General features: G+C 54.9%; 1 protein-coding gene across 1 annotated transcript in view; it reads left to right on the top strand.

Moving 5' to 3' along the window:
- The window catches only part of zfyve26 (zinc finger, FYVE domain containing 26), a 125,137-nt gene that overhangs the window by 25,966 nt on the left and 85,790 nt on the right, over positions 1–13,381 (top strand). The window contains 6 exon segments of the mRNA XM_042325107.1: positions 1–34; positions 4,454–5,107; positions 7,444–7,469; positions 9,376–9,523; positions 10,436–10,581; positions 11,996–12,242. The exon segment at positions 1–34 is cut by the window's left edge and continues 164 nt beyond it. Coding sequence (XP_042181041.1) covers positions 1–34; positions 4,454–5,107; positions 7,444–7,469; positions 9,376–9,523; positions 10,436–10,581; positions 11,996–12,242 — 1,255 coding nt within the window.

Genomic DNA, 13,381 nt, shown 5'->3' with positions numbered 1-13,381 from the left:
AAGGACCAGAGCCAGGCCTCAACCCACCTCCAAGGTACTTTACTGCAGTCAAACCTCAACCCCCCTCCCCCCTCCAAGGTACTTTACTGTAGTCAAACCTCAACCCCCCTCCCTCCAAATACTTTACTGTAGTCAAACCTCAACCCCCCCCCTCCAAGGTACTTTACTGTAGTCAAACCTCAACCCCCTCCCCTCCAAGGTACTTTACTGTAGTCAAACCTCAACCCCCTCCCCCTCCAAGGTACTTTACTGTAGTCAAACCTCAACCCCCTCCCCCTCCAAGGTACTTTACTGTAGTCAAACCTCAACCCCCTCCCCCTCCAAGGTACTTTACTGTAGTCAAACCTCAACCCCCCCCTCCAAGGTACTTTACAGTAGTCAAACCTCAACCCCCTCCCCCTCCAAGGTACTTTACTGTAGTCAAACCTCAACCCCCTCCAAGGTACTTTACTGTAGTCAAACCTCAACCCTCCCCCCTCCAAGGTACTTTACTGTAGTCAAACCTCAACCCCCTCCAAGGTACTTTACTGCAGTCAAACCTCAACCCCCTCCCCCTCCAAGGTACTTTACAGTAGTCAAACCTCAACCCCCCTCCCTCCAAGGTACTTTACTGTAGTCAAACCTCAACCCCCTCCCTCCAAGGTACTTTACTGTAGTCAAACCTCAACCCCCCCTCCAAGGTACTTTACTGTAGTCAAACCTCAACCCCCTCCCCCCTCCAAGGTACTTTACTGTAGTCAAACCTCCCCCCTCCAAGGTACTTTACTGTAGTCAAACCTCAACCCCCCTCCAAGGTACTTTACTGTAGTCAAACCTCAACCCCCTCCAAGGTACTTTACTGTAGTCAAACCTCAACCCCCCTCCAAGGTACTTTACTGTAGTCAAACCTCAACCCCTCTCCAAGGTACTTTACTGTAGTCAAACCTCAACCCCCCCCTCCAAGGTACTTTACTGTAGTCAAACCTCAACCCCCCCTCCAAGGTACTTTACTGTAGTCAAACCTCAACCCCCTCCAAGGTACTTTACTGTAGTCAAACCTCAACCCCCCTCCAAGGTACTTTATTGTAGTCAAACCTCAACCCCCTCCAAGGTACTTTACTGTAGTCAAACCTCAACCCCCCTCCAAGGTACTTTACTGTAGTCAAACCTCAACCCCCCTCCAAGGTACTTTACTGTAGTCAAACCTCAACCCCCCCCCTCCAAGGTACTTTACTGTAGTCAAACCTCAACCCCCTCCAAGGTACTTTACTGTAGTCAAACCTCAACCCCCTCCAAGGTACTTTACTGTAGTCAAACCTCAACCCCCCCTCCAAGGTACTTTACTGTAGTCAAACCTCAACCCCCCCTCCAAGGTACTTTACTGTAGTCAAACCTCAACCCCCCTCCAAGGTACTTTACTGTAGTCAAACCTCAGCCCCCCCCTCCAAGGTACTTTACTGTAGTCAAACCTCAACCCCCTCCAAGGTACTTTACTGTAGTCAAACCTCAACCCCCTCCAAGGTACTTTACTGTAGTCAAACCTCAACCCCCCTCCAAGGTGCTTTACTGTAGTCAAGCCTCAACCCCCTCCAAGGTACTTTACTGTAGCCAAACCTCAACCCCCTCCCCCTCCAAGGTACTTTACTGTAGCCGAGCCTCAACCCCCCCCCCTCCAAGGTCGTTTCTGTAGTCAAGCCTCAACCCCCCCCCTCCAAGGTACTTTACTGTAGTCAAACCTCAACCCCCTCCAAGGTACTTTACTGTAGCCGAGCCTCAACCCCCTCCCCCTCCAAGGTACTTTACTGTAGTCAAACCTCAACCCCCTCCAAGGTACTTTACTGTAGTCAAACCTCAACCCCCTTCCCCCTCCAAGGTGCTTTACTGTAATCAAACCTCAACCCCCTCCCCCCTCCAAGGTCGTTTCTGTAGTCAAGCCTCAACCCCCTCCCCCTCCAAGGTTGTTTCTGTAGTCAAGCCTCAACCCCTCCCCTCCAAGGTACTTTACTGTAGTCAAACCTCAACCCCCTCCCCCTCCAAGGTACTTTACTGTAGTCAAACCTCAACCCCCTCCCCCTCCAAGGTCGTTTCTGTAGTCAAGCCTCAACCCCTCCCCCTCCAAGGTACTTTACTGTAGTCAAACCTCAACCCTCTCCCCCTCCAAGGTACTTTACTGTAGTCAAACCTCAACCCCCTCCAAGGTACTTTACTGTAGTCAAACCTCAACCCCCTCCCCCTCCAAGGTACTTTACTGTAGTCAAACCTCAACCCCCTCCCCCTCCAAGGTACTTTACTGTCATCCAACCTCAGCCCCCCCCCTCCAAGGTACTTTACTGTAGTCAAACCTCAACCCCTCCCCCTCCAAGGTACTTTACTGTCGTCAACCTCAACCCCCCTCCAAGGTACTTTACTGTAGTCAAGCCTCAACCCCCTCCTCCAAGGTACTTTACTGTAGTCAAGCCTCAACCCCCTCCCCCTCCAAGGTACTTTACTGTAGTCAAACCTCAACCCCCCTCCAAGGTACTTTACTGTAGTCAAACCTCAACCCCTCCCCCTCCAAGGTACTTTACTGTCGTCCAACCTCAACCCCCCCTCCAAGGTACTTTACTGTAGTCAAACCTCAACCCCCTCCTCCAAGGTACTTTACTGTAGTCAAGCCTCAACCCCTCCCCTCCAAGGTACTTTACTGTAGTCAAGCCTCAACCCCCCCCCTCCAAGGTACTTTACTGTAGTCAAACCTCAACCCCCTCCCCCCTCCAAGGTACTTTACTGTAGTCAAACCTCAACCCCCCTCCAAGGTACTTTACTGTAGTCAAGCCTCAACCCCCTCCAAGGTACTTTACTGTAGTCAAACCTCAACCCCCTCCAAGGTGCTTTACTGTAGTCAAACCTCAACCCCCTCCTCCAAGGTACTTTACTGTAGTCAAACCTCAACCCCCTCCAAGGTACTTTACTGTAGTCAAACCTCAACCCCCTCCCCCTCCAAGGTACTTTACTGTAGTCAAACCTCAACCCCCTCCCCCCCTCCAAGGTACTTTACTGTAGTCAAACCTCAACCCCCTCCAAGGTACTTTACTGTAGTCAAGCCTCAACCCCCTCCCCCTCCAAGGTACTTTACTGTAGTCAAACCTCAACCCCCTCCCCCTCCAAGGTACTTTACTGTCGTCCAACCTCAACCCCCTCCCTCCAAGGTACTTTACTGTAGTCAAACCTCAACCCCCCTCCCCCCCCAAGGGGCAGCTGAAATTTCGCAAAGGGGGTAATTTGTTTAATTATTATTATTATTATTAACTATTTTCCCTCTCAATTAATTTCAAACTGCTCTTTTGGCATGATGTAACAATGTGCATATTGCCAAAGCGTACTTTGGAAATTAAGTTATTAATTTACAATATTAACATAATCAAACCTTTTGAATAATGGTTTCACATTTGGGGAAATGACACTCTCTAATTGTTTTATATTTTTTGACATTTTATTGTCAGGAAATGCAACTCTGTCTCAGGTTCAGCTGTGGTGCAGCGGTTTCACAGCCTTTCCTCTGAAAGGGAACCAGGGTTTCTTGTGGCTAGCCTTCTCAATGGCAAGGCTGTCCTCACTGTGTCTGTACTTTGTCAAGATTTGAAGACTATGGTCAAATAGTTTGTGGTGTCCGTTTAGGGCCAGATAGCACTGCATGTTGCTTTGTGTTTCCTAATAGGTCATGTTTTATAGTTTTGACTTGTAATTTGGTTTATTCTGATTAGATTTTATTTCTCTCTCTCTCTCTGTCTCTCATGTGTGTTTCTCTTTCTCTCTCTCTCTTTCTTTCTTTCTCTCTCTCTCTTTCTCTCTCGTGTCTCTCTCTCTCTCTCGTGTCTCTCTCTCTCTCTCGTGTCTCTCTCTCTCCCTCTCGTGTCTCTCTCTCTCTCTCGTGTCTCTCTCTCTCGTGTCTCTCTCTCTCTCTCTCGTGTCTCTCTCTCTCTCTCTCTCTCTCTCGTCTCTCTCTCTCTCTCTCTCTCTCTCTCTCTCTCGTGTCTCTCTCTCTCTCTCGTGTCTCTCTCTCTCTCTCGTGTCTCTCTCTCTCTCTCGTGTCTCTCTCTCTCTCTCGTGTCTCTCTCTCTCTCTCGTGTCTCTCTCTCTCTCTCGTGTCTCTCTCTCTCGTGTCTCTCTCTCTCTCGTGTCTCTCTCTCTCTCGTGTCTCTCTCTCTCTCGTGTCTCTCTCTCTCTCGTGTGTCTCTCTCTCTCTCGTCTCTCTCTCTCTCGTCTCTCTCTCTCTCTCCTCTCTCTCTCTCTCGTCTCTCTCTCTCTCTCTCTCTCATGTCTCTCTCTCTCTCTCTCGTGTCTCTCTCTCTCGTGTCTCTCTCTCTCGTGTCTCTCTCTCGTCTCTCTCTCTCTCTCTCTCTCTCTCTCTCGTGTCTCTCTCTCGTGTCTCTCTCTCGTGTCTCTCTCTCGTGTCTCTCTCTCTCTCTCTGGTGTCTCTCTCTCTCGCCTCTAGACTGTCCTCCCCTGTTCCAGCTCTACCTGTCTGAGTGTCAGATCTACCTGGAGGCAGTACCTGCTATGTTCCGTCTGGAACTACTGGAGAACATCTTCTCTCTGCTCTTCCTGTCCATCGCCGATTTTACCCTCCACAACCATCAGGGGGCGACAACGAGCACAGGCCAGACAGAACACTCCGAAGGGAAGAAGAGAAAAGGACAACAGGAAGGGAAGAAGAGAGGAGACGGACAGGAGGAGAAAGAAAGCTCGAACAACGCCGAAGTAGTTGGAAGAGGAGAAGAGGATCAAAGCAAAATGACAAAAGAGAACCATCACCAACCCCCCAACTTCCCCTTCTCAGCGTCCCAACGGAGTCACCTTGATCTGGGCCACTTGACGGCAGGCTGCAGGGGCTTCCTAGTGGACCTTGGGGCCATGGAGGGGTTCCTGAGGCTGCTGAGAGAGAGTCTGGAAGGGGTGGTGGTAGTGGGTCAGGGGGCGGGGCAGGAGGAGGGCAGGGCTCTGGCCGGGGAGGCAGAGGCGGCAGAGAGTCTGGGCTGCTCTGTGACGGCAGAGACTTTCGGGGTGCGGCTGCAGAGACTGTCCAAGAGGACGGCAGAAGCCCAGTGGAGACTACAGATTATCACTTCCAACCAGGACAGTGGCAACGGTAAGTTTACAACCAGCTACACTAACCTCAACCTGAAAACTAGCAGAGCAGTGATGTTTATACCAGACAGCTGTAGTGGGGAGGGAGTTAACAGCCAAGGGAGAAAGCTGGGTTTGGTCAGTGTGTGCGCATGTGTGACAGTGTGAATTGTTGAGTGTAAATGAGCAGTGTAAATTCAGTGGTGTGTGTATTCATAGTGTCTGCTGATCTAGGATCAGCTCCCCTTGTCCACAACATTATCCCAAGGCTATATCAGCACTCCTCTGAGATTATCTGTGAATATGGGCCAGTGTCTCTGACCCCCACCCCCAGCTAGAGGTCTGTTACCTCTGCTACCCCCAGTCTCAGACACCCCCACCCAGCCCCAGGTCTAACTGTTACCTCTGCCACCCCCCAGCCCCAGGTCTAACTGTTACCTCTGCTACCCCCAGTCTCAGACCCCCCAGCCCCAGGTCTAACTGTTACCTCTGCCACCCCCAGCCCCAGGTCTAACTGTTACCTCTGCTACCCCCCAGTCTCAGACACCCCCACCCAGCCCCAGGTCTAACTGTTACCTCTGCTACCCCCCAGTCTCAGACCCCCACCCAGCCCCAGGTCTAACTGTTACCTCTGCTACCCCCCAGTCTCAGACCCCCACCCAGCCCCAGGTCTAACTGTTACCTCTGCCACCCCCCAGCCCCAGGTCTAACTGTTACCTCTGCTACCCCCCCAGTCTCAGACCCCCACCCAGCCCCAGGTCTAACTGTTACCTCTGCTACCCCCAGTCTCAGACCCCCACCCAGCCCAGGTCTAACTGTTACCTCTGCTACCCCCAGTCTCAGACCCCCACCCAGCCCCAGGTCTAACTGTTACCTCTGCCACCCCCCAGTCTCAGACCCCCCCCAGCCCCAGGTCTAACTGTTACCTCTGCCACCCCCAGTCTCAGACCCCCCCCAGCCCCAGGTCTAACTGTTACCTCTGCCACCCCCAGTCTCAGACCCCCACCCAGCCCCAGGTCTAACTGTTACCTCTGCCACCCCCCAGCCCCAGGTCTAACTGTTACCTCTGCTACCCCCCAGTCTCAGACCCCCACCCAGCCCCAGGTCTAACTGTTACCTCTGCTACCCCCCAGTCTCAGACCCCCACCCAGCCCCAGGTCTAACTGTTACCTCTGCTACCCCCCAGTCTCAGACCCCCCCCCCAGCCCCAGGTCTAACTGTTACCTCTGCCACCCCCCCCCAGCCCCAGGTCTAACTGTTACCTCTGCTACCCCCCAGTCTCAGACCCCCACCCAGCCCCAGGTCTAACTGTTACCTCTGCTACCCCCCAGTCTCAGACCCCCACCCAGCCCCAGGTCTAACTGTTACCTCTGCTACCCCCAGTCTCAGACCCCCACCCAGCCCCAGGTCTAACTGTTACCTCTGCTACCCCCAGTCTCAGACCCCCCCCCAGCCCCAGGTCTAACTGTTACCTCTGCCACCCCCCAGCCCCAGGTCTAACTGTTACCTCTGCTACCCCCCAGTCTCAGACCCCCCACCCAGCCCCAGGTCTAACTGTTACCTCTGCTACCCCCCAGTCTCAGACCCCCCCCCAGCCCCAGGTCTAACTGTTACCTCTGCTACCCCCCAGTCTCAGACCCCCCACCCAGCCCCAGGTCTAACTGTTACCTCTGCTACCCCCCAGTCTCAGACCCCCCACCCAGCCCCAGGTCTAACTGTTACCTCTGCTACCCCCCAGTCTCAGACACCCCCCAGCCCCAGGTCTAACTGTTACCTCTGCCCACCCCCCCAGCCCCAGGTCTAACTGTTACCTCTGCTACCCCCCAGTCTCAGACCCCCCACCCAGCCCCAGGTCTAACTGTTACCTCTACCTACCCCCAGTCTCAGACCCCCCAGGCCCAGGTCTAACTGTTACCTCTGCTACCCCCCCAGTCTCAGACCCCCCACCCAGCCCCAGGTCTAACTGTTACCTCTGCTACCCCCCAGTCTCAGACCCCCCACCCAGCCCCAGGTCTAACTGTTACCTCTGCTACCCCCCAGTCTCAGACCCCCCCCAGCCCCAGGTCTAACTGTTACCTCTGCTACCCCCAGTCTCAGACCCCCACCCAGCCCCAGGTCTAACTGTTACCTCTGCTACCCCCAGCCTCAGACCCCCCACCCAGCCCCAGGTCTAACTGTTACCTCTGCTACCCCCACAGTCTCAGACCCCCACCCAGCCCCAGGTCTAACTGTTACCTCTGCTACCCCCCAGCCTCAGACCCCCCACCCAGCCCCAGGTCTAACTGTTACCTCTGCTACCCCCCAGCCTCAGACCCCCACCCAGCCCCAGGTCTAACTGTTACCTCTGCTACCCCCCAGTCTCAGACCCCCCCACCCAGCCCCAGGTCTAACTGTTACCTCTGCTACCCCCCAGTCTCAGACCCCCCACCCAGCCCCAGGTCTAACTGTTACCTCTGCTACCCCCCAGTCTCAGACCCCCCACCCAGCCCCAGGTCTAACTGTTACCTCTGCCACCCCCCAGCCCCAGGTCTAACTGTTACCTCTGCTACCCCCCAGTCTCAGACCCCCACCCAGCCCCAGGTCTAACTGTTACCTCTGCTACCCCCCCCCCCCCAGGTCTAACTGTTACCTCTGCCACCCCCCCCCCAGCCCCAGGTCTAACTGTTACCTCTGCCACCCCCAGTCTCAGACCCCCACCCAGCCCCAGGTCTAACTGTTACCTCTGCTACCCCCCAGCCTCAGACCCCCACCCAGCCCCAGGTCTAACTGTTACCTCTGCCACCCCCCAGTCTCAGACCCCCACCCAGCCCCAGGTCTAACTGTTACCTCTGCCACCCCCCAGCCTCAGACCCCCACCCAGCCCCAGGTCTAACTGTTACCTCTGCTACCCCCCAGTCTCAGACCCCCACCCAGCCCCAGGTCTAACTGTTACCTCTGCTAGTCTCAGACCCCCCCCAGCCCCAGGTCTAACTGTTACCTCTGCTACCCCCAGTCTCAGACCCCCCACCCAGCCCCAGGTCTAACTGTTACCTCTGCTACCCCCCACCCCCCCAGTCTCAGACCCCCCACCCAGCCCCAGGTCTAACTGTTACCTCTGCCACCCCCCAGCCCCAGGTCTAACTGTTACCCTCTGCCACCCCCAGTCTCAGACCCCCACCCAGCCCCAGGTCTAACTGTTACCTCTGCTACCCCCAGCCCCAGGTCTAACTGTTACCTCTGCCACCCCCCAGCCCCAGGTCTAACTGTTACCTCTGCCACCCCCAGTCTCAGACCCCCACCCAGCCCCAGGTCTAACTGTTACCTCTGCTACCCCCAGCCTCAGACCCCCACCCAGCCCCAGGTCTAACTGTTACCTCTGCCACCCCCCAGTCTCAGACCCCCCACCCAGCCCCAGGTCTAACTGTTACCTCTGCCACCCCCCAGCCTCAGACCTCCCCACCCAGCCCCAGGTCTAACTGTTACCTCTGCCACCCCCCAGCTCTCAGACCCCCACCCAGCCCCAGGTCTAACTGTTACCTCTGCCACCCCCCAGTCTCAGACCCCCCACCCAGCCCCAGGTCTAACTGTTACCTCTGCCACCCCCAGTCTCAGACCCCCCACCCAGCCCCAGGTCTAACTGTTACCTCTGCTACCCCCCCAGCCCCAGGTCTAACTGTTACCTCTGCTACCCCCAGTCTCAGACCCCCCACCCAGCCCCAGGTCTAACTGTTACCTCTGCTACCCCCAGTCTCAGACCCCCACCCAGCCCCAGGTCTAACTGTTACCTCTGCCACCCCCCAGCCCCAGGTCTAACTGTTACCTCTGCCACCCCCCAGTCTCAGACCCCCACCCAGCCCCAGGTCTAACTGTTACCTCTGCTACCCCCCAGCCCCAGGTCTAACTGTTACCTCTGCCACCCCCCAGCCCCAGGTCTAACTGTTACCTCTGCCACCCCCCCCCCAGTCTCAGACCCCCACCCAGCCCCAGGTCTAACTGTTACCTCTGCTACCCCCCAGCCTCAGACCCCCCACCCAGCCCCAGGTCTAACTGTTACCTCTGCCACCCCCAGTCTCAGACCCCCCACCCAGCCCCAGGTCTAACTGTTACCTCTGCCACCCCCCAGCCTCAGACCTCCCCACCCAGCCCCAGGTCTAACTGTTACCTCTGCCCCCCCCAGCCTCAGACCCCCCCCACCCAGCCCCAGGTCTAACTGTTACCTCTGCCACCCCCCAGTCTCAGACCCCCCACCCAGCCCCAGGTCTAACTGTTACCTCTGCCACCCCCCAGTCTCAGACCCCCACCCAGCCCCAGGCGTCTCCAGCAGCCAGTCCCGCCTCCTGTCTAAAAGGAAGAAGCAGCAGTACTGGGGTCAGGAGGAGGAAAAGGCCTAGAAGACAACACTCTGACAGACAACCCTCCACAGAGATACACAAGGGAGAGGTCAGCGCCAGCCCCTCGGGTAAGCAGCTCCTCAGTTAAGCAGCTCCTCAGTTAAGCAGCTCCTCAGTTAAGCAGCTCCTCAGTTAAGCAGCTCCTCAGTTAAGCAGCTCCTCAGTTAAGCAGCTCCTCAGTTAAGCAGCTCCTCAGTTAAGCAGCTCCTCAGTTAAGCAGCTCCTCAGTTAAGCAGCTCCTCAGGTAAGCAGCACCTCAGGTAGGCAGCTCCTCAGGTAAGCAGCTCCTCAGGTAAGTAGCCAGCCCCTCAGGTAAGCAGCCAGCCCCTCAGGTAACAGCCAGCCCCTCAGGTAACAGCCAGCCCCCAGGTAAGCAGCCAGCCCCCAGGTAAGCAGCCAGCCCCTCAGGTAAGCAGCCAGCCCCCAGGTAAGCAGCCAGCCCCTCAGGTAAGCAGCCAGCCCCCAGGTAAGCAGCCAGCCCCCAGGTAAGCAGCCCCTCAGGTAAGCAGCCCCTCAGGTAAGCAGGAATCAACATATTTTCTGCTAAGTTGTTATGGTTTTTCCTAATTACGTGCCATTGTGCCATTACGTGTTCGTGTGCCATTCAGAGGGTGAATGGGGAAGACAAAATATTTAAGTGTCTTTTGAACAGGATTTGGTAGTAGGTACCAGGGCGCACCGGTCTGGGTCAAGAACTGCAACGCTGCTGGGTTTTTCACGCTCAACAGTTTCTCGTTTGTATCAAGAATGGTCCACCTCCCAAAGGACATCCAGCCAACTTGACACAACTGTGGGAAGCATTGGAGACCACATGGACCAGAATCCCTGTGGAACGCTTTGGACACCTTGTAGAGTCCGTTCCCAGACGAATTGAGGCTGTTCTGAGGGCAAAACGGGGTGCAACTCAATATTCGGAAGGTGTTCTTAATGTTTGGTATACTCAGCGTAGTTCCTTCTAGAACTGTTGTCCCCTGTTCCAGATGGAAGTGGAGGAGCCGGGCGGTCGGAGTGGGAGGTGTGCCCCTGTGGAAGTATGGGTAGCTGGGTAGTTCCGGCCATGCTGTCTCCACCTGAGTCCCTGCTCATGGCCTGCATCCGCCGAGGAAACTACATGGAAGCACACCAGGTTAGGACCAAGGGTTACGGATTAGGACCAAGGGTTACGGGTTAGGACCCAGGGTTACAGGGTTAGGAGCCAGGGTTACAGGGTTAGGACCCAGGGTTACAGGTTAGGACCCAGGGTTACAGGTTAGGACCCAGGGTTACAGGGTTAGGACCCAGGGTTACAGGGTTAGGTTACCCAGGGTTACGGGTTAGGACCAAGGGTTCTGGGTTAGGACCCAGGGTTACTGGTTAGGACCCAGGGTTACTGGTTAGGACCCAGGGTTACAGGGGGTTAGGACCCAGGGTTACGGGTTAGGACCCAGGGTTACGGGTTAGGACCCAGGGTTACGGGTTAGGACCCTGGGTTACGGGTTAGGACCCAGGGTTACAGGTTAGGACCCAAGGTTACAGGTTAGGACCCAGGGTTACAGGTTAGGACCCAGGGTTACAGGTTAGGACCCAGGGTTACAGGTTAGGACCCAGGGTTACAGGTTAGGACCCAGGGTTACAGGTTAGGACCCAGGGTTACAGGGTTAGGACCCAGGGTTACAGGTTAGGACCCAGGGTTACAGGGTTAGGACCAAGGGTTACAGGTTAGGACCCAGGGTTACAGGTTAGGACCCAGGGTTACAGGTTAGGACCCAGGGTTACAGGGTAGGACCCAGGGTTACAGGGTAGGACCCAGGGTTACAGGGTAGGACCCAGGGTTACAGGGTAGGACCCAGGGTTACAGGGTAAGACCCAGGGTTACAGGGTAGGACCCCCCTTCCTCTTGGCCCGATTCCTTCAATATTTGCAGATCTTTAAGGCCGTCTGCGATATTGGTGAAAGCTTTACAAATACACCTCTTATACCTGTTTTACAACCTGTCAGATCTACAGGGGTTGATGGATTGGAGCCACGCGGATGGTCTAGGGGGAGTGAGTTAGGACTGGCTGTTAGGTTGGGTAGCATGTAGTGTTGTGATATTGTGTGACATGGTTTACATCTCTGGTTAGTCCCATCCTGGTCCTCTTATCTGTCTGTCTAGGTTTCTCTGACCTTCTGACTGCTGTGTAGGTTTCTCTGACCTTTTGACCTCCGTGTAGGTTTCTCTGACCTTTTGACCTCTGTGTAGGTTTCTCTGACCTTTTGACCTCTGTGTAGGTTTCTCTGACCTTTTGACCTCCGTGTAGGTTTCTCTGACCTTTTGACCTCTGTGTAGGTTTCTCTGACCTTTTGACCTCTGTGTAGGTTTCTCTGACCTTTTGACCTCCGTGTAGGTTTCTCTGACCTTTTGACCTCTGTGTAGGTTTCTCTGACCTTTTGACCTCTGTGTAGGTTTCTCTGACCTTTTGACCTCTGTGTAGGTTTCTCTGACCTTTTGACCTCTGTATAGGTTTCTCTGACCTTTTGACCTCTGTGTAGGTGTCTCTGACCCTTTGACCTCTGTGTAGGTGTCTCTGATGTTTGGCCTGGAGGGGTCATGGTGCTTTGGGGAACTGGTCTTCATGGAGCGTTACCGTGAAGTCCTGGAGGAGCTGGGTCGCGTGGAGCAGAAGATGGAGACCCACTCTTTATCTTCATCCTCCTCTTCCTCAGAGGGCCTGGGAGCGACGGCCGTGGCGCCCGCCCCGGGGCGTAGTCGCCTGGGAAGTAGTGGGCGCTCCACCCTGCAGGCTATCGGGAGTGCTGCCGCTGCAGGTACGTAAATATATATATAATTATTTTTAAAAAATGGTCATTTAGCAGACACTCTTATCCAGAAAGACGTACGGTCGGGGCAGTCAACTGAAGTGAAACAAACAAGGAGACTTCCGTAAGATCACAATAAAACATCGTTCCTGTGTATCTGTGTACTTGTCTTCCACATAGCATCTCACCTGTCTTAACACAAGACTGCTCGGTTCTCATTTGATAGGACGGTTATTTAGGTGCTTTTACTTTGTGAATGTCCTCTTATCGTGTGTAAAAAGTATAACTCATTCATCCTCTCTGTTAGATAAGTCCTTCTGCTCTATATAGATCTGTGTGTGTTTCTGTCAAGTTGGGGTTAGAGGCTGTCTGTAGCATAGGGGTTAGAAGGTGTCTGTAGCATTGGGGTTAGAGCCTGACCCCTGTCTGTAGAGTTGGGGTTAGAGCCTGACCCCTGTCTGTAGAGTTGGGGTTAGAGGCAGACTCCCTGTCTGTAGAGGTGGGGATAGAGGCTGTCTGTCTGTGTAGAGTTGGGGTTAGAGGCTGACTCCTTGTCTGTAGAGGTGGGGTTAGAGGCTGTCTGTCTGTAGAGTTGGGGTTAGAGGCTGACTCCCTGTCTGTAGAGGTGGGGTTAGAGGCTGACCCCTGTCTGTAGAGTTGGGGTTAGAGGCTGTCTGTCTGTCTGTAGAGTTGGGGTTAGAGGCTGACTCCCTGTCTGTCTGTCGAGATGGGGTTAGAGGCTGACTCCCTGTCTGTCTGTAGAGTTGGGGTTAGAGCCTGACTCCCTGTCTGTCTGTAGAGGTGGGGTTAGAGGCTGTCTGTCTGTAGAGTTGGGGTTAGAGGCTGACTCCCTGTCTGTAGAGGTGGGGTTAGAGCCTGACCCCTGTCTGTAGAGTTGGGGTTAGAGGATGACCCCTGTCTGTAGAGTTGGGGTTAGAGGCAGACTCCTGTCTGTAGAGGTGGGGTTAGAGGCTGTCTGTCTGTGTAGAGTTGGGGTTAGAGGCTGACTCCTTGTCTGTAGAGGTGGGGTTAGAGGCTGTCTGTCTGTAGAGTTGGGGTTAGAGGCTGACTCCCTGTCTGTAGAGGTGGGGTTAGAGGCTGACCCCTGTCTGTAGAGTTGGGGTTAGAGGCTGTCTGTCTGTCTGTAG

This window comes from Oncorhynchus tshawytscha, linkage group LG08 (assembly GCF_018296145.1).
Source record: "Oncorhynchus tshawytscha isolate Ot180627B linkage group LG08, Otsh_v2.0, whole genome shotgun sequence".
Classification (NCBI taxonomy): Eukaryota; Metazoa; Chordata; class Actinopteri; order Salmoniformes; family Salmonidae; genus Oncorhynchus; species Oncorhynchus tshawytscha.
Note: the sequence above shows the minus strand (reverse complement) of the source record. Positions and strands in the feature narration are given on the sequence as shown.